This window comes from Dromaius novaehollandiae, chromosome 8 (assembly GCF_036370855.1).
Source record: "Dromaius novaehollandiae isolate bDroNov1 chromosome 8, bDroNov1.hap1, whole genome shotgun sequence".
Taxonomy (NCBI): domain Eukaryota; kingdom Metazoa; phylum Chordata; class Aves; order Casuariiformes; family Dromaiidae; genus Dromaius; species Dromaius novaehollandiae.
This window is the reverse complement of record NC_088105.1, coordinates 22,304,316-22,330,284: the sequence shown is the minus strand read 5'-3', so window position 1 is coordinate 22,330,284 and position 25,969 is coordinate 22,304,316. Positions and strand designations below refer to the sequence as shown.

General features: G+C 39.4%; 2 protein-coding genes and 1 long non-coding RNA gene across 6 annotated transcripts in view; 2 read left to right on the top strand and 1 right to left on the bottom strand.

Moving 5' to 3' along the window:
- Nucleotides 1–4,845, top strand: part of ABCD3 (ATP binding cassette subfamily D member 3) — a 36,009-nt gene extending 31,164 nt beyond the window's left edge. Inside the window, exons 22-23 of the mRNA XM_064515892.1 lie at nucleotides 854–910; nucleotides 1,718–4,845. Coding sequence (XP_064371962.1) covers nucleotides 854–910; nucleotides 1,718–1,795 — 135 coding nt within the window. The 3' untranslated portion in view covers nucleotides 1,796–4,845. The remainder of the gene's footprint in view (nucleotides 1–853; nucleotides 911–1,717) is intronic.
- On the bottom strand, nucleotides 4,330–25,302 carry F3 (coagulation factor III, tissue factor). 4 transcript variants are annotated; one of them, XM_026094199.2, is made up of 6 exons: nucleotides 25,152–25,302; nucleotides 23,711–23,825; nucleotides 21,374–21,558; nucleotides 20,787–20,968; nucleotides 20,504–20,663; nucleotides 4,330–7,406 (listed from the first exon to the last, which is right to left on the bottom strand). In XM_026094199.2, the coding sequence occupies exons 1-6, from the start codon at nucleotides 25,219–25,221 to the stop codon at nucleotides 7,291–7,293; spliced, it is 828 nt and encodes a 275-aa protein (XP_025949984.1). In that variant the 5' UTR covers nucleotides 25,222–25,302; the 3' UTR covers nucleotides 4,330–7,290. The 4 variants fall into 4 exon arrangements, with proteins under 4 accessions (XP_025949984.1, XP_025949986.1, XP_025949983.1 ...); XM_026094201.2 differs by lacking the exon at nucleotides 4,330–7,406 and adding an exon at nucleotides 8,482–8,960; XM_026094198.2 differs by lacking the exon at nucleotides 4,330–7,406 and adding an exon at nucleotides 18,026–19,196 and having other exon boundaries at nucleotides 25,152–25,301.
- LOC135329038 (uncharacterized) lies at nucleotides 8,371–14,130 on the top strand. Its single transcript, XR_010390195.1, has 2 exons — nucleotides 8,371–8,485; nucleotides 12,604–14,130. It is a non-coding gene; the product is annotated as an uncharacterized LOC135329038 (long non-coding RNA).
- Nucleotides 25,303–25,969: the final 667 nt, after the last annotated feature.

Sequence of the window (25,969 nt, the reverse complement as noted above, 5' to 3'; positions counted from 1 at the left end):
GGCATTTATTATTGAGTAGCAATATGTTCAGAATGATAACGGGGCAAAGCTGTGCACCTACTGAAATATTTGCTTAAAACTTTTGGTGGGAATTTAAGGAGCCTTCTATAGTAATAGTAGTAAATTGACACTAATGAGGACTCTATGCAAAAGGATCATCATTTCTTGAATTAATTTTAGCAAATTAATATTGACATGCTAGAAGTTTTGTAAAACATTTTTGCATTTATTTGTCACCCTAACACTTGAATGCGAGTCAGTACTTTTGTTCTGGAGTTACTGTTGCAAGGTGGTGAATGCATTTTACTGGAAAATTAAACTCCTGTTTAATCTGTCTTTGCAGAAGGGAGGAGGAGGAGGAAAAAAGGCATGATTTATCATCAGAACCATTTTGTCTTTTAATTGATGTTATCATTAGGGGAGCCTAGTTAACTGAGTTGCTAGGAAACAACAGAAAACTATTCACCTTTAAATTTTCAGTTGAAGTTTATAATTATAAACTTTGTTTTTCTTGTTTTTTTTGTGTGTGTTTTTTTCTGTTAAAACTGCTATTCTCTTAAACACCAGATTCATTATTTTTTAGCTGCCTCCTACCTTCCCTCCCTTGCCCAGGTCACTTTACATTTTACCAAATTATCAGGAGGAAAAGAATGTGGAAATCAAAAAATAAACAAACAAAAACCCCACCCTTTTTTATTTTAAAATTTTGTCTTGAGACTACATGTCAACAGTCTTGAAGTTTGTGTTTATGAATTTCACCTTCTTAGCTATTAGCCAGCTGCAAAATAAAGCAGTTAATTTCATTTTTCTTATGGGTTAGGTGTTATTTACTGTGCATATTTTATTCTTGTAGGTTGGCATCACTCTCTTCACTGTCTCCCACAGAAAGTCACTCTGGAAACATCATGATGTATGTAGCCTTTCCTTTTTGCTAAGGATATCTGTAGCTTGGTTGGGGGTTTTGTTGTTTGACTTTTTCTATTAAACTGACTTCAAGTCAGTGTTCTCACTTTTACTTTCCAATGAATCATGTTCTGTGTTTCAAAAAGGCTTTACTTTCCCAGTCCGGTTACAGTAATTGAAATATTCATACACTTCTGGTTATGAAAGCTGAAGAAACTGGAATCCTTAAATGTATCTGTAAATGTAGCCTCTAAAACGGGAAAGGTTTTTTAGCTCACTAGATACTGTCTTGGATATCTATCTTAGTCTCAAACAAAACTTGGAACAGAGAACAGAATAAAACAGCATAAAGTATTCCTTTTAAAAGGTACCTAATATACCTGTGCATAAACATAAGCTCACCCTAATATATGGAGATGTTTTTCTCCAAATTAAAATTTTAGTATGATTATTTTTTACACAGGCAAATTCTTTTTGTGTCTCGTAAAACTTTATGGAAAAAACAATCCTGAGTTAATACATAGGGATGAATGTGTACCTAGACTATACTGTCTTAACAAACAAGATATCAGTGTTCAGTTTAGGTATAACCATCAGCAGACTGATGAGTGATAGGAACAAAAACAGCATAGCTTTTTTATTCTTTTTTCTTTCAGAGGTAACTGGGTTTAATGAAACGTGGTAGGAGAAGCTTCTGGCCAGCTGAGTTTAAGATTTTTGCACTAAAACTACTTCAAAGCGCAATTTGTTTGTGCTTTATGGAGCTAGTAATTTGGGGGGAAGCTGATAACATGTATGTTTTCTCACTTCACAGTTTTACTTGCACATGGATGGTAGAGGAAATTACGAGTTCAAGAAGATAACTGAAGACACAGTTGAATTTGGATCTTAAAATTCATAAACTGCGCTGCTACAGAGACTGATAATTACAGGAAACAGAATGGCAGACATTGTACAATAAAACTATTCAGCTTGTTTTTTAAACAAATTAACTAGGATAACCTAAAACAAGCTGTTAAGCATTTACTATTATGTAGGATATTGCTAATTGTGTATATGTTGGTTTAATTATTAATATGTACTAAGAATGTCCTTATTCTTGTGGTTTAAAAACCTGCCTAAATTAAATTGGGCTTAAATCAGTGTAACCTGATTCATCCTGGGATGCAAACCATTTGAAATCAGCTGATTTGACTTTTGTAGACCTTCTTTCCCTTCAGTGAAAAGCCCTGTTAAAATTAGGGTTGCTACCTCTTTGCTCCTGCAAAGCAGTCCTGGATTTTTGCTCTCTGTTCTATGCATATTTCTGAGTTATCTCACATGGTGCAGGACAGTGTCCCATCTTCAGATCTGTGCCCTGTTAGACTGATGAAAGAGCCTTTTCCTTGACCAAGCCTTGTGATGTAGCCAACATGCCCTTGCTGGTAAAGGATGAACTGAACCTAAAAGATGCAACTAATTCTCTTGGCTAAGAAAATTAAGCTTGTTCTTTTGTGGGTTTTGGATTCTCTTTAGCTTTTGCCTGTGCATAGGATTCTGTCTGCTGCTCACCTCTTTCCCTCCTAACTTAGCAAGAGCTTCATCCTTCCCCCCACCCCAGCCTTCTCCTGTCAGAGAAATAGTGTGAGTTGAGAGGTAGTTGAGGGAGGAAAGGGCTGACAGGAGAAAAACAGGAAAAGTGACATTCTGTGTATCAAACTGGATCTTTGAATATTTTTCACATGGGGTTGTTTATTTTCAGCTCTGAAGAAATGAATAGCTCCCACACGTAATAGTAGAGGAAAGAGTCTGGAATCACTCATTCTTATCTTGAAATCAGTAGGAGTTAAAATGGACTCAGAAATATATCCTAAAATTGTCTGTCTTCTGAAAAATAACGTTAGTCTGTGAAGTAGCAGAGTGTTGTCTGTCCTGTGTGTTCAGTTCTGTGATACTCACAGCAGCTGCTTTTTCAAAGTCCCTCCCTTTCTCCCTCTTTTAAAAAAATGTTCAGATCTCCTCATGGTTTTAGCTGCTGTTCAGATTTGAGTTTGAAAATGAGTGGCGATGGTACTTTTTGTTTGTTTTTACTCTATGTAGAGCCTAAAATGATGCTTTTCATCCTTCAAGTTTTCTTCTCATTTCTGTCCAGAGGGTTCTTGATTTCTGATACCAATTATTGACCAGTGATTCTCACTGTTGTCAATGGGCAGCTAATCCCTATTGATTTTCTTACTCCAGATGCCAAATCTCGTTAAAGAAACTAAATTTTTTAAATAGCTTACTGTAACCAATTCTTCATATAAATGATTATTTTGGCTACCACATCACATTGACAAGCACAAATGCAGCAAAATGATTTCTATGATCAGGGAATATGAAGATATAAATCAAACTGAATTGTTGTTTGGGCTCTTAAAAAAAAAATACCTGTTGTACAGTGAAGGTCTAGTAGTTCTTTAGTGTTCTACATAAGATACAACATAGGAATGCACTACATGAAGGCATGCATAAAATATGCAATAAATGTGTTCTCTGTACATCTTCCATCAAGGGTTCAGATTTTAAAAAATCTTTTTATAAAATTGATAGGTACTTGGATGCACTGCTGTCTGTTAATATTTACCCAGTTTAATTAGTCACTATCCTTCATATTGAGATTGCTACCTGTTAATATTTTTCATTTATCATAATTCTTGCCCATACCTGTCACTGGTAATGTTCTTTCATAGTACTCAAATGCCAACAGCTATTCTAGTATAAGAATCCAGTAACCACAGTAGATTGATAGTAGAGGACATCAATGAAAAGCAAAAACACCTCTCTGAAGTCTAGCATCTTCATGAGAATAAGACACCAGAATAAGTTTTTGTGCTTGTTCCACAAGAAGGCAAATAGATGTCATATTTTACTAAATTTTTCTGTACACTCAGATTCTCATATCAGCCTAATTTTATAATGTAGCAAGTAGCAGCATGCTGTGTGTGAGGCTGTAGTCTCTCTTCATTGTAATCATAAAAATATGGCTACCAGATACCTGTTTTTGTGAAAGTTGTCAACACAAATGCAACTGCTTTTCTTTAAAGGAATGTTTTAATAGCCTTTTAGAAAGACAAAGCAAAAAAAAAATCTTTAAAATGAGAAAGTTGCAGTTTTCCTTGGGAGTAGGGCAAATTCAGTAGTGGACTTGGGATAGCTTAATTTTTTTTTTTTTTTTAATTAGAGTAACAAGCAGAACCACACACAGCACACTGATGTAGCACCCCAGCAACTGTTCCCACAGTACTTTACAATTAAATTGGTTAATAACAGAATTTTATATAATTTTAGAGTTAATTTAAAAAGTAAGATATATCCAGTTCCATAACCAAGGAGGAATAGGTTTGCTTTTATAGATGTCATGAAGTTCATGAAAATTGCGGATGCTAATATCTTCTTAGGGCCAGGAACTTGATTCCTGAAAGTTTAATGTTTCTAAATATACTGAGAGGAAAGAAAAATATTCTTCAGAGTTTGCTTGTAAAAGAGGCTTATAAAGAAAATACAAAAATGAGTGATGTTTTAGAATGGTATTCTTAAAAGGCCTTACATTAAACTACTAAAAGATGGGCTTTGTCTAATGAAGGAATGTAAAACCTAATGAAAACGATCGAATATCAGTTCTGTTGCAGAATTGCACTGTGGTACTGTATTTTAGCTGTTAGGTCTTTTTAATAGCACAAGTTGAAGTTTGGAAATTAGAATTTTAATCTATCCTGGTAAGACAGAGTACTAATAAATGTCTTCAGTCTCAAACTGTTGGTGCTTTGGAAGTGTGCCGGTAATAGTCAGATGGCTGCATTTCAACAGTGGTGGGAAACATTCCTGTATGTAAATACTGTAAAGTGCTTTGGAGGGGGAAATGGCGCTATATAAATGTAAAACATTAAGTGCCTCTGAAATAATAAATATGAAGAGAAAATATATCTAGGCTTTTTATATTTCTTGATGGTGTGATTAGGAATTTTGTAACAGTACAGTGAATGCATGTTCAACAAGTCTCAAGTCATTTAATGAACCTGTTGATTTGCACTCAGCTTGTAAAGTCAGTGTTATTCTCTGACATTCATGCTGGAATCAGCCAGATAGTGCCATCCAGCTGTAGGCTTAACAGAAAGATGAAGTAAATACTTGTAGATACTCACCTATAGCAGTCAGATTATAGGTGTATTAATCTGTTTGAAATCAGCACCAATTGTGATCTCCCTTTCTGTTGTCCCCTGGCCATTTCTTTTCCCTCCAGTTTTACTGATTTTAGAAGTGGGCAGACCTGAATAAGGTTATAATGTCAGTACTTATGTGGTAACTTTATTGAGTGTTCCCTGATTCTTGTACTTCAAAAAAAGTTGACTGGGGACTGGTTATTTATTGTATTCATGATTTTCTTTTTTTTTTTCTTTTTTCCCCCTCTTCCCATTTCTTCTGTTTACCATCCAGTCCTGTGGTAGACCATCAAGATACTTGGAACTCAGTAATGTAGAGTGAAACCAAGCTTTACTTGAGTGAACTGATTTTAAGGGTCGTCTTTTTGTGGTCAGTGCTTTCTAATATCAGTACTGATTTCTTCTCTTAGCTGGCATTAGGTGTGCAATAAGTGTATTGTGTTTCTTTGAATAGAGCCCTCTTTGTAGGAAATTCTTCAACCTAGGATGCAACTTAATACTGTGGTTCAACTTAGCTGGTTAACAGGGGAAAAATGCTAGAACCACTGTTAAAGCAACCAGTAATATTGGTAATAGTATTAACATTATTAGAGCTTGCTGCTGCTCAAATTTTTTCAGCATAAGCTAACTGTAAGCTTCCCAAAGCATTTTTTCATTATTCTTAAATCTTTTTTCTTTTCTAGAATGATTCCTGTTCCTAAGAACTGGAGCTTGTGGGGTGTGTGTGTGTGTGGTTTTTTGTTTGTTCTTTTTGTTTTTCTTTATGTACCTTCATACTACAGATCCTAGCTCTGGCTTAGTCGTTTGACTTAAGAATATGTGTACATTAAGGAAATGAATCGGTGGCGACCTGATCTACACTTACTGCTGTTTGAAGAAAGGTCAGTTTGAGGTGTGAATGGTAGAAAATTACATTCATTGCTATTGAAGCAAAGTATTGAGATAGTGTTGAAAAGGGCCAGAAATGTATCTATTGACAATTGATTTTTTTTTCTTCAGATGTCAGCAGTTAAGGCAGTTCTACACTAGCCTCAGAGACAACTAGGCAGATTGTCAAACCTGTTGTTAGCAGGAAATTGTGTAAACAGAGATTTTTTTTTTTTTTAATCAGTTCGATGCATGCATACCTCTTCCAACTGTTGAATCAGTTTGAACAGCAGGATTAATATTTCTACTTAATCTATTGAGAAGTCTTTTCTCTGTGTAGGCACGGCTTATGTTGCTAACCTTCATGAATAGAAGAAATCCACACTGGTTCCTCCTGGGAAATTTTCTATTGTAGTTGTGACATTTAATACATAGAGCAATGTAAAGTCTGCTAATTGTGCAATTCTTGGCTCTCTGCTAGCCAGTTTGCTCCAAGTGCTTGGTTTGCTTGCCTGAAGACTTTAGTTATTCCTTGTGTTAGGAAAAGATATCAGTTTATGGAACAGTAGAACTGAAATTATGGAGCAACAAATTTAAATGCATGTTCAAGAATCAATCTTTACAGCTTCAACCTTTTCTGAAGACCTTCAGAAGCTCTGGTCCGGTACTTCTTGAAAGATCATATAAAGCTCCAGACAGCTATCTGCTCTTAGCAAAAATTGAACTTTCTTCAAGAAGGTGAAGTTTGTTGGGAGGTGAGGATGCTTTCTAGATGCCTAGTGTGAGACGGTGGAATGAGTTGCTGTAGGCGAACAAATCATCATTGTGAACCTTGTCGTCTTTCATCTCAAATTCGAGGCATGCTTTGCTACATAACAAGGATATATATTGCTTACAAAAAACATCACCAGGAAACGCACAAAAAACCCAACTATTCAACCTGTCTAATTTTCTTCTGGGAAAGGTTGACACTGAACTATGTCATGGCCAGTACTTGCATTGTTCGTTGTCCAGATGTTGCGCAGATGAGGATGAAGTCACCTGTCTTGTAAACCTAAGTATAAAACTACTTACTTTAGCACCATTTAAAAGTGCCTCATACTGTAAAGAGAATTGTGGAGTTATTGCCACTCCATTAGCTCTGTGCTGTGTACTAGAAGAGGAGATGGTGCAGTGAGAAACAGAACAGCAGTTAAAATGTTCAGTGTGCTGCTTTTGACAGTCGCTTGACAGTCTTTGCTGTGAAGTCTCAGCTAATACAACTTGAATGATTTATTACACTTCCACCACATAAGGAATTCAATCTTCATGCTTTGCAAATCCATAATGAAGAAATAGTCTAAGGTTTTGAATTGCAGAGAAGGAATAATTTTAGTGATTCTTCCATAGGATTCAGCCGTCTGCAGGCTTGACAGATAGCAGTGCACCACCTAATCTTTGGGATTATAAAGTGGCCTAAAATGTGAAAAACAGAGATGTCTTTAAGATATGAGCTAAAAATCCATTATTAAAATTTATATAAAATTATATCATAGGTACTATGAAAGATATCCGTAAAAACTTCCATGATAATGATGACCCAAACTTCAAGCGTGAAAAATAGAAGGGAAACTATTATCTTGGTTTATAGATGAAACCAAACAGAACTTTATTAGGTTTCCTTTATATGTCAAGAAGAAAGTCAAGAATGTACAAATTTGAATTCTTTCTCTGTTTACAAAGATGCTGTAATAATGTTTATTTCTAAGTATGATGTTTGCTTCTTCATTAGTTGTAGACAGCAGTTGATTTGTTCCAATCCCTTTCATGATCATGGATAGTGGTTGCTCTGTTTTATGATTAATGATGGGCAATTGTTGGGGGGGGGGGGGGGATTGATTTTTTTTTTTTTTTTTTTTTTTTTTTTTGTCTTTGTCTTCTCACAAGTTACGGTTTCAGTCTCTTGCTATTTCCTTGGGAGAACTCTGCTGATCTACAAACCAGCCCAGGCTGATGACTGCCCTTTCCCTGCTTTCTCAGGAAAGGGTAGCCAGTAATATCTGGCTGAGATGTTGAGGGTGATTTGGAGCTAGCAGAACCTGTCTGCTCTCAGAGTACCTTTGCCTTCCCTGTCCCCTCTGCAGTCTAGTCATTATGTCTGTTAGAGTCGGAGTCTGGCAAGAATGAATGATCTCCTTGATCTGATTTCACACTTAAGGCTGTGTGACTCCTAGTTATGCCTACTTCTAGCAAACTCGGCAGCATGGGGACAGCTGGTGCAGAGACCTCAAAGTTTGGTGGTAGAGGTTAAACAGGTAAGAAGTCTGAGGTTTGGGTTTTTTTTCCCCCAGAGATTGAGTGTTGTTCATTGAACAGGAATTGGATAATGCATGTTTTCTTTGTAATAGAAACATTTGCGCTGTAATCAAGTAAAAGGCTTGAAATACCTAAGAATACTTTTTTAACATGTCTCATTCAGCAGGACTGGTTGCTTCAAACTATCAGTGTAGAAGTTGCGTATGTGGATTCTCATCCATGCTGCCCAATCTGGAATTGTGAGTATGCAAAGCAGAAGATGGTACGTTTGGAACAAAATGCTGCAGGAAATATATTTTGTTTTGTTAAATGCAAATTTGGTTTAGCCTTTTTGAAAGTATCTTTCAGTTACTGTTTTAGGTTAGTTTGCGCATTCTTTCCTTATGTATTAGTTTACTTCTTAATTAGCTAACCTGCAGCTCTATTCTCTGACTTCACTGGGGAACAGATTACCACCACTGCTTTCCAGATATGGTCAGACTTTTATTATGAGGCCTTAAACTTCTTCTGGAATTTTGGAATGTTATAGGTTTCTACAGTATGTTTATATGTTCTGTCATGTGCATTCAAACAGGAACAGGTTTCATACTGAAACAAAAATACAGGCAAGCTGGGTTACTATAGCAGCAGTTTATCTTTTAAATTTTTTTTAGTAAAATAAGTTATCTTCAAGGATGCTCAATCGTCTTTGAACTTCTGCATCATTTTCTTTCCCTGGATACAAAAGCAAAGCCAGATTAAACCCCCAGAACTCCACAGGCAAAAGCTGTCTTAAGAAAAAATGTAAAAAACATGACAGATTCAAGCTTTAAGTAAGAATAACAAGTCTAAACATTTGGAAAAATTCCGTGGGGATTGACTTGGGAAATAGAAGACACTTTACCAACAATTCTGTGAGGAATGCAGCATGTGAAATAATAATCATGCACTTGCCATTTTTAAATATGAAATACGGGGAACCTGGCCACTCCATTTCTGTGGGATATATCTGACACAAACCATATTTGACATAATCACAGTTGCGCTCACTCTGCTTAGAAAGCTTACTCTTAGTGACCTGCAGTGAGTCTGTTGTGTAAAGATTTCATACAATGACTTTTACTTGCAAAAAGAGCTCTTGTGCCATACCACCCAGCCACATTCCCCAGTCTGCTATCCACAAGCTAGCATCCCTGTTCCCCATCCACTCCTCATTCTGGGAAACAAATGGCATGCAGACATTATGCCACACCAAAATAGAACAGAGCTGGAAGAACAAGGTCGATGCTCTCCAGACAAAACTAAGAGTGCTGAGACTGGTTTACTTGGGTAGAATTACAGAACTGCACCTGCATGACTGAGTTAAGTTTTTGGGGTGAAAATAACTTTACAACTAAGAAAATAAGCTGTGATTTGTGCCCAAGCTGGAGTACAGAAAGTCTGGGAAACACTACTCTAGAAAAGTCGCACTACATGCAGTCAAGGAGACGTTCTTCCATTTAACAGAGTATGCATTTCATTTCTTTGGACTGAAAGGTTTATCACAAGCAGGTACTAAAAACCTTTTGACTAACTTAAATCTTTGAGTCATGACAAGTAGTGTGAGGATATTCCCCAAAATAAACCTTCTTATTTATTTTACTTTTGTTATGGTATACTACTGCAGAAATGTATTGGCACAAAAGCAAGGGAGCTAAAAACAGCTGCCTCGGGAGCTGCTAACATGACAGAGCACTGAAAGATGCCTGTAGAATGGCAAATGGGCTGAGGTATTTAGGGAAGCAATGGTTAAAAAGGAAGGCATGCATGCTGGAAACCTATTAAAACTCATGTGTAATCTTTTATGTTGCAACAGGGCTTCTCCAGAAACTGAGAGACCATTAGCAATGTTTTTTAGTATGCAGAAGGGAATTAAGGCCCAAGTTCAAATCCACATATTGGATTTGAGCACTTTTTTTTTTTTGATACCGACAAATGCTATCTAAACAAAAAAAATTCAGACAGATGTTCTATATTAGAGTAGCTGTATTTAAAATAATCCCAAGTAGAGGATTTTGGAAAGGTGGTTTAAACTTAACGCTTCGAGATTTAAACAAAACTCAGTATTTTCTCTGTAAGATTCTTTGCCCCTTCTCTGAGGCACTGGGTACATCATGCTGCTCAGACGCAAGAACAGACATAGGCAACTCTGATAGACTCTGGTAGTTCCTGCATATACAATATATTTTATTGTCTTGGAGGCTGTTATATAATGTAGTGGTCCATGTGATGCAGCTTTGAGACACCGTCCAACAGAATTACAGCCTCTCTCTGAGGACCTGTTTCTCTGTTAACTTCTTGTTCCTGCCACTGTCTCTAGCATGGAAGATCATTCCCTCAAAAGATTTTCTTTTGGTTGCTTTTTATAGGACAAACTCAGAACTCAAAGCACATAAAGCTGCAAATAGCCCGTACTACAAATACAGTTGCACTCCAGCCAATCTGTTCCTATTTGTGTCTCATTTTCTTTTCTAGTCACTGGACAGATAGCATGTTTTCATAGTTCCTGACATAGCTTATACTTCAGCTGAACTTACGTGGCTTTTACAGCACAATCTGTGCCACGTGCCGTGTTACTGCTGTACTTCTAGATGGGATGTGGCACAGGACTGTTGACTATAGGGCTTTAAATAAAGCAAGTGTCCCTTTAACAGCCACTGTTCCTAGCATAGTATATATAGTTAATACCATAAATATGCTTTTCCATGGATGAAAGTGTTAGGTGTAAAAGGTAAGTTCTCTATGATGCCAATACAAGAGCAAGACAGACCAAAGTTTGCTTTTACTTGGGGTGGAATACAATACACCTATGCTGTGTTAGCTGAAGAACTGGAATCAATCACCCTCCCACCTCAAGTCACAATTTTACACAACGTAGATGATATTCTAATCATAGGACCAGATGAGGAAATGGTTGGCCAAAGCATGAATGCTATCGTCCAGCATATTACAGGAGTTGAGTATTAGCATTCCTGACTCTAAAAGGCAAGGACCAAGTCAAGATGTTACGTTTTTAGGTACTTGATGAATAGGAGGATGGAAAACGGTGCCTGGATCTATATTAGCATTGTGGCACCTTCTGCTTTATTAGCACCTTTGGGGGCTTGGAGGTTACACTTTCCTGTATTCAGTATTCTAGCAAGAAGTCTCTATGATTTGCTGAAGAAAAATACAGTATTGAACTGGGAACAGAAACATCATGAAGCATTAGGTGCTTTAAAAGATGAAAGTGTTGGTTACCAATCCATTACCATTACCCTCCATGCTCATTTACACTCCATATAAGCACAGCTGGTCAGGGATATCAGTGGGGATTACGGCAACGAGATGTGCAAAGCAGAAAGGATTGCCCTGTTACCTTGCTCTTAATCCGGGCACGGCTCTCATCAGAACTATACTCTTTTGGAAAAAGTGCTACTGGTGGCATAGGAAGGGCTGTGACTACTGAGACAGTAACTCAAGAAAGGGAGACCAAGTTATGTGTGCCTATTCCTATTTTAACACCAGTTTTAACTGGTAAGACACTACTGCTAAGGGCAACACAGAAGCCTACCGTGCAGCAGTGGGCTCTGTATATACATACATCACTGGGTGATGTGATGGGATGAAGAAAGGGAATGAATGATCAAGGAGCAGGGGGGGTGCCAGGACCGAGCAGGCGGGGAAACCGAGCGGCGGTCAAAGGGTGGTGACCAGAGGCTTCCCCAGAGGAGGTCAGCACCTTGGCCCAGGTGACAGGGCTCGGAGCTGTGGAGCGGGTTCCAGAGCAAGGAGCTTCCTGTGTCTCCATGGACTTGTGCTGTGTGGACTGGTGCCGTCCAGTGGCTAGGGACTGGGTGAAAAACATTTGGCAAGTAAATGCTAGACCGTATGGGGCAAAACAACACTGGGAAAAAATTTAGGATGTAGCTCAATCTAAGAACATACGCGTAGGACAGATATCTGCCCAGGACATGCATTCTGCCTCAGAATTTTGTAATTGGACAGAAGAATGATGAAATGGACTGTCAGAACAACAGCTATGCAAGAGTGAATCTATTCATACCTCTAAAGGGGGTTGGAGAGGAAATCAGCTAAATAAGCAGCAAACCTCCCATGGGAAGTCCCATAGATAAGGAGATCCTATCAGTAGCTGCATACATTGATGTTAAAGCAGAAGTGAAACCCTATCAACGTCCTGGAGGTGAAGTTGTGGTTAAAGAGCTGACAGCTGACCATAACTGAGGCTTGGATTATGTCCAAGACCTAGGTGTCTGCTCTTGCAGGAAAATGTGGTGTTACTTTATCACCATAGAAAGACTGATAACTGGAATGGACACCTGAAACCTTTCTCTAACAGGTTCTGCCTCTTCACGTTGCCTATGGAACAACTTGGGTATTGAAGATAAGTCACAACCCAGCTTTAAAACTACAGTTCCAGGAGAAACACCATCTGTAATAGCACAAGGTCAAGGACTGGTAGTAGGTAATAATGGTACATTAACCCTAAGATCTAAAGTTAATTTAAATGTAACTATGTAATAACACTGGATAGGAAGCTGCATGTGGCTTTGACAGTAGAGTGAAATGGGTACTACAGACATGTAAGGCAACATTTGTCATTGTAGTTGACATATATTTTTTGACCAAATCACCAAGCAGACTTGCTGGATAATTTCTCATATGGCTGAACAAGAAGCGTCTTATTTTGCACTGTTTAATACATCAGTAACACTTGAAGTAACCTTCCATCAAGAAGACAAGTTTCTCAAACAAAATACCGAGATTACTCAACATCTGTCTGAAATCGGAAAATGCTTAGAAGAAAGAGAAGAAAAATGATATGTAATAATAATGAACTGATTTGGCTAGCAAAAGTGGAAACCAGTCTTACTGAACATCATTGGCATAGGATCTTTAAAGATTCGTCACCAAAAGCTACCAATGTGTTGCAACTGATTTTACATCCTATGCTCATGCTGTTAATAATCATTGTGTTGTTATTTGTTATAATCTTAGTGTTTACCTGTTATCTTAAGAACCAAATAGTACACATGAATGAAATATTAACTCAATTTAAATCATGTACTGAGCTATTTTAAATTACTGTTTTCCCATATATATAAGCTCTTACTTGGACTGTGCACAGGCAAGAAGGGCTGGTCATTCATATGATGAATTTATTAAGCTCACTGTGCAACACCAGTAATCACTAAATGTTGTCTGAGCCAAGAGGTGGAATGTGACTGACCAATAAACCCCTGCAATGGAAGAAGGCTTAGAGGAGGTGGGCAAGGGTTGAGGTGCCCAGGGAGGAAGGCAGGGTGTGACTCACCACAGCTGTTGCAAAGAAAGCTGAATTTATGTCAACACAGAGGGGACTGGGAGGCAGCCTGTCTTTTAGATACACACCTATGTCAGTTGCAGATCAATTGACTGTATCACAGTTGAGTAGATCAGCTGTGTAAACGTTTCTCCCTGAGTTAATCAGAGGAGTGTGATTGCCTCCCTCAGTTAGCAAGACCAGCATGGGCAGAGTGTATACATGGCTCAGCCCAACACAGAGTATAGAAACTGCACAAATAACAAAAGAACTTCAAAGAGAGCAATGGGCTTGAGCTGGTTTCAACCCACGTATTGCTTCCCAGAGACTGGGGACAACCAGCATCGGGACAGGGAGCATATGATAGAGGCTGGCAATGGGAATCAGATTTGTATTGCAATTCAATTGTATATTGTAATTGCTATATTTTGCTAAGTGTAACTTACGCTTGTATTGTGATTTAAGTATATTGTTGCATCACTCTGCTAAATCAGAATCCCATGTATGGTCAAATATCTTCAAATAAGTAAATTAGATATTAAACATTACACCCTCCATGCATGGAATATCTAAAAGAACCTGGTCAGAGAGTATTGCGCACTGACAACTTGATGCTTTATGGAAGCAAATGAACATACTATATTCATGAACGAAGTGGAAATATGGGAAATCAGACTAACTATCATCTCTGTAGAGACTTACATCTTCAATGTGAATGGACGGTAAAGCGTGCAGGCAGCAGGGGGAAAACCTCAGTTATATAAGGAGTGTTGCTCTTTAATTACAATTTTTTTTCCCCCTTGAGTAATAAGTGCATTTTATTGGAGTAGATTTTAAAATCTTGCCTGGCATTCTAGTTCTTCTTATTACACTGGAATTTCAATTGAGTTGTGTGAGTACTGAAGAATTAATTAAAAAGTGATCTCATTTGGAAAATATTTCTCTATTCAGAGGAAGGAGGTTTTTAATTAAACTAGTCTTCTGATAAAATAGTTTTATAAATATAGATGAATAATGTTTTAATACTTTGCTTTTTAAATATTTCCTGAAGTTATATGGTAGGGTATTTAAAAATAGAAGAAAAAAATACATCATCATCATGGGTAACTGAGATCCAGAATTGCAAATCTTTGAGTTCAGATTAGTAACTTCACTGCCAGTTAAACAAGTTACTAAAAAAATTACTATTTAAAGGTAAGACTGTGTTCTGAGGAAGCCACTCGCAACAGCGTTAGTGCATGTTCTGGAGGCTGTTGATCTAATTATGGTGGCCAAGAGAAGTTGAAGAGAGCGAAAAATGCTGCCCTGCTATTAACGTATTCTTCATTGTTGATTAAGGGATATGTACTCTTTCAGGTGCTAAAATTTCATTTAAAATAGATCCTAACAAGCTGGTTACAGAAATGAGATGGTGCTTGCATCTCCAGGGAAGAATGGATAAGGGGGATGTGTAGGGGCTGGGGGAAATCAATGGAAACAGCAACAAAGGAGAAGGGAAGTAAGCAGCAGCAAAGCTGAGTCCTCCTTGCTTCTTGTAGGAGCAAAACATCAAAGCATTTCACTAATAGGACACAGTTCTTGATGAGAGAGGAGCAAGTGGGAAAAGGTGACAAACCCTGCAATTGGGTATAGAAAATAGTACCAGCTATAAAAGCCCTGGAGGCATACGTTGCTTATTTATTCCCAGGTAGTGGCAGGTTTTACTGGAAAAAATCACCCTGAGACGAATCTTCCTTTGAATTTACCTAATCCAGCTACACAGAACAGCAAATAAGGAAGGGTCAGCTTTCTGTGAGCAGAGCTGTTTGTCAGTGGGGTGGGATAGGACAGGAGGGGCGTACAGCGTGGTGTGTAGCACCACAGCCCGTGGCTCTGGAAAGATGCTCGGCCAGGGCAATTCCTTTTTCTCCCCTCCGTAGCAGGCTGTACCTGTTTTCTGTCTTTCTCAAACACAAATACCGGGACTTCTCTCTCCCTTAGTGGCAAACATAGGCTGTGGAAAGCATGGTTACAAGTATGTGGATAGACACTAAGACTGAGTAATTGGAGATTACTGAATTAACTCTCAGGTCTGGTACAGCCAAAGCCCACTGAAGACAGCAGTTATACAAGCCCAGGTGAAGACATACTAGGCATCTCTACCTCTTTTAACTTTCAGCTTGTAAGGAGAACCTTACTTGCTAGGCAAGGGTGTATCATTCCTGTGTACTGCAAGGTTTGAAATTGTGTAACATTCAATACCAAGCTGAAAAATAATCAGCGTTACAAAACTGAACCGAGAAGGTAACCTTTCACAGCTGTTTATTTGCATTTAGTGCAGAAACTCTTTGTCCCAAGTTGTCACATGAACCATGATCCAAGTTAAGCTTATAATTGCATTTTTCTCATTACATGCCTCAGCACCAGCCTTCTCACAGGGAAAAGCTGAATCTGCTATACTAGAAATACACTGCCATTGCTATCATTTATACTTTTATGAAGTCCTATACAGATTTTCATTTTAAGTAATGGCAGTAATGTTACTCTCTGTAGTCCTGTTAGGACTGGCAGAAATGTATCATTGCAGTATCATCCTTTATTCACTTATGTGAAGGAGAAGAATGTGGTATTAAAGCAATACTGTAAAATGACACTGGCTTATTACAGTATGTAGTGTTACATGTTCACTTGTATAAGGAGTGAATACAAGTAGTGTATCAGTGAAGTGTGCAAATGTTTCCTTCCACTTGGAAAGTGCATACTTTTTTCTTCAATAGATGGCAAGGGGCAAAGAGGAGGAGGAATTAGGACCGTGAGTAGGAACACACTAGCTTACAGGAATTTGTCCAGAAGATAAACTGGGGAACTAAGGTATGAAATAAGAGCCTTCTCTTTCTGCGATCGATTTCCTGGGCAGGTGTTCCTTCTTAAAACAGCACAGTGCTGAAGCTGGCCAGGTGTGTGCCATGGATAGGATCTAGTATTTCTTCTCACTGACACCACCTTTATCCAACGATTCTCTATGCCTGCCCTGACACTCTGCATGAAATATTTTGCACAGGCTGTAGACACTGGCCCAAGGGATAATACTGCCAGAAGTTTTGCAAAAAAAACCAAAACAAAACAAAAACAAAACCAACAAAAAAAGCGCCCCATTCTCAACTGTCTTCACAAACAGCAAAAACCCCTTCTGAAATAGGACGCCCTAACTCTTATCTCCTTAGAAACGCTGAGTAACCAGTGTCGTGTGGCTAGGGAACAGAAGTGCTGCGGGTTTCCAGAACTTACGCAGTAGTGGGTCATTTTTATACCATTTAAGGTAGTTTGCTTCTCTGCTGGTGTTCTTTTAGTAAAAACAACCTTCATATAAAAGAATCTCTTTAACTGCCTGAACCATGATTTATATCTGTATTCTATGTAGATTACGGCAATATCAACTACATGGTCCAGTTTAATAAATGCTGTGTCATACTCCACAGGCCTTCCTTATGATTTCTCCGCTTTTCTGAGCTTTATACTGAATGAAACTGAGGAAGCAGAACAGCAGGAGGAAGGGGGGGAGTGATCACCACTTCAAAATGCCTTTAAATTTACTCCCACAACCTCTCCTATTTTGGATTGCTGTTGTGAGACTCCCCCTCTATACAAGGCTTATGCATGCAGCAGAAAATGCATTAAGCATTTATTGCATAATATTGGCTAAAACAGAGTTTTCTGGGGGTTACACCACCCTATCTGTAAAATTGGAATTAAAAAAAGCTCATGAACCACTCTCACTTCTACAGTATTCTTACTCCATACAAAGAATTATCTATAATAGAATAAGGATGAAAAAATAAAATCAAATGTAAAAAATCTGTAGGTTGGGATAATCACTTTATAGAATGTAATTCCTTTTCATAAACACAAATGTTATTCTGTTGTAAGGCACATAAGGCTCTGAGATATACATCCAATTAGTGTCAACTGTACGGTACATTTTTGCTTTCTCTAGAGGTTTGTTTTTTTTTTTTTTTTTTTTTGGTGCCTATAGATATCAATAGCAGCAATAGATACCAACATTAGTTGCAGCACTTCCTATCTCTGGGCCAGGCCCCATGCCATTTTGAATAAACTAGCACCACAAGAGGTAGAGCACCAGTATGGGAAACCCTAAATGAGACATCTCAGTAGGCATCCAATATACTTTCTATCAGAATGAGAAACCTGAATGCAAGCACTGAATAATCACTCAGATAAGCAGACAGCTGAGCAGCAACTCAGGACTCCTCAAAATCTTTTATCAGTTCTGTGATCTGTGGCTTCTTATATTTTTATCCTTATAGGTAGTAGTTGCCCTCGTAGTCTATTTTACATAGTCCTGGTCAGATTTCAAACAGCCTGCCTACACTACTGTCACAAGAATACATTTCCTAAATATATTTTTAATTTCAGTTCAAGAATGAGTATTGTACTTCATTTAAAAATAAAGAAAAGAAAGTTATTTTCCCAGTCACCTTTATTTCACTAGAAAAGTATAAATTACCATCATAAATACAGATATCACCAGTATAAAAATTAGATTCCTTTATAAAATAAATATTAAAATAGTCATAGAAAAAGGTACCTCCAAATCCCATCACCAAGATTGTTTGAATCTATACCAGCATAAACTATTGATTCACCAAGTGTTTAATTAAAAATCAGTGTTCCAAACGCAGTAAATACTGCTAACTACGCAGTGTTTGCATGAACTGAGTTACTAGTGACTCAAAAACTGCAAAGTATTTATCCTGACACTAACTTGGAATTATCAGATTGCCCTAGTTGTACAATTCTAGGTTTAGTATAATTTGCATATGCCTCTTCCAGATGGACTACTTCAAGAGTGTTCCATAGAGGTTACCAATACAGTGGTTTCAGTTTGATTAGCTTTGATTGTGATATCCAAAGATAAATACACCAAGACAATTTTATCCAAGAAGTGCAGAAAGAGTAGTAGCTTTTTCAAATCTGAACTAACAGATCATTCCTCCAGTTAATGTTATAGAAAGACAGATAAATACAGGTTTTGTTTCATAGAAACAGAAAAATGTTCCTTTTCATTAGGTAAAGGACACAAGAAAAAGTAGTGTTTTTTCCCCTCACAAGTACCGTAAGTTTTCTGGCTCATTAAGGCCATACTTTCAGAATGGCCGTACCTGATCAATTTAAAGGTCCGTCTAGTTCAGGATCCCGTGTCAGACAGGAAAATAGAGGCTGCTTTGGGAAGAGTATATGAACAGGGTAAGCATGTTGTAGTATCTCCCCAGAATACTCTTCCAGCTATTAGTTGCACAGGGGCTTCCTAATATCTTTGTGCCTATAATGTATTTTTCATCTGTGACTGTCTCATGAAGTTTTGAATCCACAGAAATTTTGGAAGTTTTGGTTTCACAATCTCCTGTAGCAGAGACTTTAAAAGGCTTCACCGAATTTCCTTTTTTGTTTTTTTGCTTTGGAACTGCCACTAGTATCCACGATAGTTATTCCTTAAACACCATTAAGCGGTTCCTTTTCTCTTGCAGATTTTGCTTTCTTGCGCTTACACAGGATCACCGATAGGACAATGGCAAGAGTGATGACTGCAATTGCTATCACTGCTATGATAATGAAGACTTCAGCTCCATATTCTGTAGTGGAGGAAAAGAATCCAAGACTCAGTAATCAGAAGACAGTGATTTTCCTTAAAGTTGTGTTTGGCTGCGTCCCAATTCTGAGGTGTTGAATAAATCTCCTTTAGTGCTACAAACCCTTAGAACCCATTCTACTGAACTCAGAAACGCTTTCTGTATTTTACAGTACCACAGGAGTGATCACCTCAGTGTTAACATAACTTATTTTAATGTGGATTTGTTAAACTGTATTAAAGCTTGATTTCAATTAGTTCACACCAGGTTTTAAGCTAGTATAGTTAGTCTGCTAAAATACCATGCTATCACCACAGCAGTAAGTCATCCCCCCTGCTACCACATTATCTCCATGAAATTAGGTCCAAGTAGAAATTTGTTCTAGGTTAGAAGTTGGAAAAGACCAACCAAAGGAGTTTTTATTGAAACTATAGTTTACTAGAATTCAACTATTGTAATAAACAAAAATATATATTTAGCGAAGAATATTCATTTGAGAGAGGGAAAAACAATTTGGAAGAGTTTTTCACTTAGAGTGAAAAATTCCTTCCTGATGGAGAAAGAAGATACAATACAGAATTGCGATATTATTTTAATAAAGATTTTTGACTTAGTATTGAACAAAATGTTATCCAGGTTGTTTGTCTGGAATCGGATGGCTGGTTCACTGACTGCCCACTAACTTGTTTACCTGTAAAGAAGTCAAAGTGCCAATCTCCATGCTTGCAATGTAACAGCAAAGAAAGCCTGAGTCTCCTCACCTGCATGCTTGCAATGTAACAGCAAAGAAAGCCTGAGTCTCCTCACCTGCTTTTGAGATAATAACTAAAGCATGGGGGGAAAAAAGCGGGAGTTTCCCCAGTTCAGTTTAAACTACAAGTCAGTGGAAATGCCTGTTGCATAGTTTTCCAGTATTCCTATATTTTACAGCTAGTGCTTCAAGCACTTATCCTAGGACCCTTTATTGGAAGGATCTGAAGAAAACAATGAGAAAACAAAAAAGAAGCTGAAGGCTAGTGATTAAATCTGGAACCTCAGTGATCTGTCATTAAATCAGCCAATTTAAAACTAAATCAAAACCGTTTAACAAAACCTTCAAAACAACTCCAATTAACTAAAGATGGTGACTCTTACTTAATGGGAGTTCTTCCCATTAGTTTCTCTGTCCAGTCTCCGTCCTCTCATTTAAACAGCAAATAGTTTGTTTTATAACTTAGGCACCACACTTAGAAGATGTATTAAAATATACTCATAAGCGTCTTTTTGTTAGAATGCTGAAGATGTTGTGACAGACTTGATCAGATACATACCATCTAAGATATTTCTTCCTACACTGGTACAAAGCACCACGCTTTCTTGACCATCACGGTTTTCTCTGCGAGAGAGAATGATTCCCTGTATGTAGAAGCAATAGTTCTTTGTGCTGTCAACATTTATTTCAAATTTATTGCTTTTTGTTGTTGCATCCTTCTGTAAAAGAAAAAGAGAATACTTCAAGATGTCTCTGCAAAAGCTTCAGCTGTTAAGGAAGCACAGAAATTGTGTAGCTAAAGTATAGCTACAGAATATGTGAAAAGTAGAGTAAGGCCTTACCTTTCCAGAACTTTGGTCTTTCCAATAATAGAGTTTATAATCCAGGTCATGTTTGAAAATATCTCGAATACTTTGAAAGCTTCCATTGGGAAACGTATATGGTGTAAGTGGATCTTTGAACACAATGCTCAGTTTGGAATCTTTTTGTGTATAATTCTGGATCTCTGGTTTTCCAAGAATAGCTAAACAAGGATTTTTAAGAATTAAAAAGCTGGCATCATCTTTTCTATACAATATGGTTTTTTTCTTCTTCTTCCCTTTACTCCTCTTCCCTCCTCTGTTATAAGTTTGCAGAGCCAAAACAGTACAGGCAAATCCAAGATTATTAACAAATATTTGTATCTAGTATACAATGCTAATAAAAAGCTCTATTCAATGACGTGAGAGACAAATGATAACTAAGATTTTATGCAGTCCCCTGCAATGGGAAAAGCTGCATACCCGAAGATCTTATTCTCAGATATTAGTAGTGCTACTATAAGAACCTATAGAAAAAATCTTCAGGCCCAATCCAAACCTCATTTAAATCAGTGGAAATCATTCTGAGATAAAGTTTATGATAAGATTAAATTAGCAATCCTACTTACTCTGGTTATAAGGTGTGAATTTTTCTGAGACTGCAAAAGGTGGTTCTTCAAAGTTATCCATCCTTGAGGATGTTACAGACAGTATATGTGCTGTATAGGTCTCTTTTACATTCCTGAGCACATCAGTAACATCACACTCTGTTTCTGCTGTCAGAATACATTTTTTTTGTGTGTCAGATGTCTGTCTGAAAAGAGTAAGAAGTGTCAATTCTTTCTAAGCAGATTTTTTAAAACTATTTGTATACATTAAAATAGTATTTCCTCCTGCCTACAGTGTACAGATTTCCCTCACTCAGTGCAAAATTCTTGCAGGTGTACTAACCTGAAATGGATAAGGTAAAAACTCCAAAACACTATCCTGTAACATGTATAGTTCAAAGTGGAAGCAAGTGAATCAAATACAAGTCATGCTATTCATTATATAAAGAAGATGTTACTGGATACATATATGAATTGAAAGTGATAGAAAGCCATCAGTAGTTCAGATTCTGACTTTTTTTGCAGCTGACTTGCAATAAAAATATAAGGGGACTTAGATACATAAATCACTTTGAAAGTGTTATCCCTGATCAATGATGCATATGAAAACTATTGCCTAAAGAAACATCAGTTATCTTAAGAAGCTCTGCTCACATGAATATTAATTGTTTAATCTAATGACATCTCTTCATGTCACCTGTGTTTGCATCTGTGTGGGTATAAATGTCACTAAGAAACAGACAGTAGCACTTTCAGTTACAGAGTTGCATTATAAAAAGCAATAAAAATATAATAAAAGCATGACTTACTAACTTCTCTTGATTTTTAAATGATAAAAAGCAGGGTCATTTACTTGAGAAGTAATAATTAAACTTTGGAAAAAGTGTTAGCACCCCACTTTGCTTCCTAATAAATGAAAATAGAAAAGTAGATTTGATATTGCTGATTCTTTTCCCTGTCTTTGCTGGTGAACAAAGAATAAAAAATAATTAGTGCACTCAGTTGAAAGATGAAGAGTGTTGAGTGTTTGGAAGTTAACAAACAAATTTTCCTCAAAGTAGGTTAAGATCTGGCAAGCGAGCATTTTATTTAAGAGTCGCCTGAACTCCCTTCCCACGTTACCAGATTTCATATGATGTCACAAATCTGTGAGTTTCAGTGGCCTGCGGATGCTTTGAGAAGGGACAGAAGAGATTTGATGTTTGTAACAAAACAAACATAGGCTTTTAAATGTACACACAGATCAGAATGCAAAAACTTAAAATGTACTTAAGACAATCTTGTCTAAAGAAGTTCCTCAATATCAAAACTATATCTGATTCTGTACTGAATTTGGGGCAAAGAGACTTCAATCTTTTGCAAGCACAAATGGCTGGAAAGAAACTCCATGTTCACAAAACAGTTCACCTGGCAGACCGCTCGATAACATTCTGCGTCCATAAGAAACCTTTTTGTAGGATCAAGCTCTTAAGCCATGTTGTGCCATGCTGCTCAAGCATGTGCTTAAAAGTCTATTCATTTAATCACCCTTTTCAGATTAAAGGATAAAAAAGGGCATTGGACCATTGTACAGGTATTTAGCTTATTAGTCATGAGAGAACTCATTTCTAGACAGCTTTTATAGACAGAAGTGGTTACAGTACCACGTATTCATTATTATGTAGAAGAGTTGGTGCAATTTCCCTTTGGGGCATGTTTAATAATGGTCGGTGAATTAATAGGAGAGTTAGGTACCACACAGATTTATTACTGAACTTCACTGAAGTTTTAAAAGAAATGTTAGACACGTCATATAGGCTGGCTGTTCTTCATGGTCCACAGTATTTCATAACCTCTATAATCATGACAACAGACAATGCCTTGATAGAGCTAGACATAGCTCATTTTTAGTATTTCTCAGCACTTCGTTGATGGTGATTCACTGATTAGTATAAAATTGAGATTCATTTATCAGACACCTCCCAAGATTAAAGAATGAACAAAGACTCAGTTCAGACACCTTGAAAGACAAAAAGGTGACATTTTATCAAGTATATTTTGTATGGTCTGAGAGATAACTGCTTCAATGTACCCTGGCCCAGATCTCCAGTCCAGCTGGCCTGCACTCAACCCCAGAGCTGAAATATTGATCTAAAGGCGAGCTACCCATTTGTGAAGCGGATGAAACCAGAATCATGAATCAGATATTCCTACAGTTGGGTATGAAGAAGGTATAACTACTGGGTAGACAGTTTTCCTAAAATTCTCATTTTGGGGCTATTTTCCTGTTACACTCAGACTCAAAAATATTCAGACACACTCTATCTGCATCTTCTTCAATTGTCATTAATGTACACACTTTTGACGTTATCTACTTACCCATGTATTTCTACTGTGTAGAAGTAATCAGATGGTTTTGGTTGCCACCGTAGTATTGTTTTAAAATTGATCGAAGACCAAGTTATATTAACTGCTGTCGGTAGTTCTGGACTGCCTTTAAATACAGAAGAGAGTGCCATCAGTCACATTGCATACATCTCCTGGCTCCCTATATTCACTGTTTAGTTAAAAGAAGCTGTTGTTGCTACTTGCTGCTTTAAGTTCTGGGGGAAAAGGCTTGGTCTTGCCCTCTGGGCTCATGCTTGTCTTACTAAAAGAATGTGTCCTGGCAGAAGTGAGAAATATGAAACGTGTTTGGAGTTTGGAGTTCTGCCTAACGCTTCCTTCTACTTTTTTGACACACCACCTTTCCAGAGGCTACAAAAGCTTGAAGATATTCATGAGATTGTTGAAGCACCAAACAAATAGTTCAAATATGGTATAGTTCAAATTCATTCCTCGTTGTAGAAGCCATTACTGGTAGCTTCCTGATTTATTTTAGGAAGATAAATTCTTAAAAAAAAGAAAAAAGAAACCACAATAGTTGCCCTACATGCTTATATTGGAGAAGGGCTACCTCAAGCTGAAGTTGCAGCCTGGGCAAACGGGAAGAAAAGCAGAGGCGCCCTGCGTGCCCGCGGCGGCGGTTCTGGCGACATCCGCTCTGGGAACTGCCAGGGAAGAACCGCAGGGGAAAACCCCACACCGCAGGGAAGAGCCGCAGCCTCTGTAGCCTCTGAACATTAAGGAATTCCCTTGGTGATATCCTAATCATTTTCTAAATACAGCCTTCTCTGCCCCTTCTGCAAGCTGGAAACTGGAGGCAATGAAAAGAAACGGGGCAAATCACTCCCCATTACTGTTGGTCAGCAACCGACCTATGAAATGCCCCTTCCTCGCTCCCCAGCGCCTCCTCAGCTATCAAAATAAAGGATCTCCTTCAGAAAAGAAAGAAAGAAAAAAAAAAAAAGGAAAAACCCCAGCCCTTAAGGACCCAAGCGCTCCACCACCACCCGGGTCCTGAAGTGTAAGCGTGGGGGAGCCGTTACCCTGCACAGCCCCCGCGCGGGCACAGCCCCCCCAGGCGCAGCCCGCGCGCCACAGCCGTCGGCCCCCGCGCGCCACAGCCGTCGGCCCAGGCCCCGCCACAGCCGTCGGCCCCCGCGCGCCACAGCCGTCGGCCCCCGGCCCAGGCCCCGCCACAGCCGTCGGCCCCCGCGCGCCACAGCCGTCGGCCCCCGGCCCAGGCCCCGCCACAGCCGTCGGCCCCCGCGCGCCACAGCCGTCGGCCCCCGGCCCAGGCCCCGCCACAGCCGTCGGCCCCCGCGCGCCACAGCCGTCGGCCCCCGGCCCAGGCCCCGCCACAGCCGTCGGCCCCCGGCCCCTCCGGCGGCGCGGCGGCCCCCGGCGCCCCCCGGCCGCAGCCCCCTCCGTTACTCACCGGCGGCGGCGAGGCGCCCCAGCAGGGCGCACAGCAGCAGAGCCCGGCCTGCGGCGGGGGCGCACAGCATCCTCGGCGGGGCGAGCAGGCGGACGCACGGCAAAGCTGGTCGCGGTGAGCTGCCGAGGGAGCGGCCGGCGCTGCCTTATATATGCGGGCGGAGAGGCGGGGACTGCGGGCGGCACGGAGTCGGCGAGGCGGGCGGTGGGAGCGGAGGAGGCTCGCTCGGGGTCACGGGGAAGGGGAGCGGGGCTGGCGGAAGCGCTGAGACGTCGCCGCGTTGAGCAAGCGCGGGAGAGGGGATGTGCGGGGAAGCTGGTCTTCCCGTCACGAGAGGCGCCCCGAGGGAAGGGACGGCAGGTCCCCGGCGGGAGCAGTGGGAGAGGTCGCATCCAGCCCTGCCGCTGTCCCGCCGGCACAGGCCCACCTGGATGTGCCAGGAGCGCCCAGACTGCCCCTCCTGCCTTCTCAGTGTCGCCATACACTTGTGCCGCCCCCCCTTCACCCCCCGCTGGCGCTAGGGCGAAATATTGGCGAAAGTGGGCAGCACTCAAAGACCAGCTTCAACCACTGCAAAGCTTTGGCTGGCTGTCAAGGGCGAGGGGTGTTACCACGGCCCCTGCTTGGAAATGATAGCCCTGGAGGGCAGGTGATCCTGGGGAAGTGATGTTTGGCTAATTGACTTAGGCCCTGTGAGTTCTGGAGGGTTAAATGTGTCTGGCAGTTCCCATCTCACCACATGAGCCATCCGATATGGCCGTTCAGCCAACTCAGATCCTGGGTTTTCTCGCTCCACACGCATGCATATGTGAACTCTG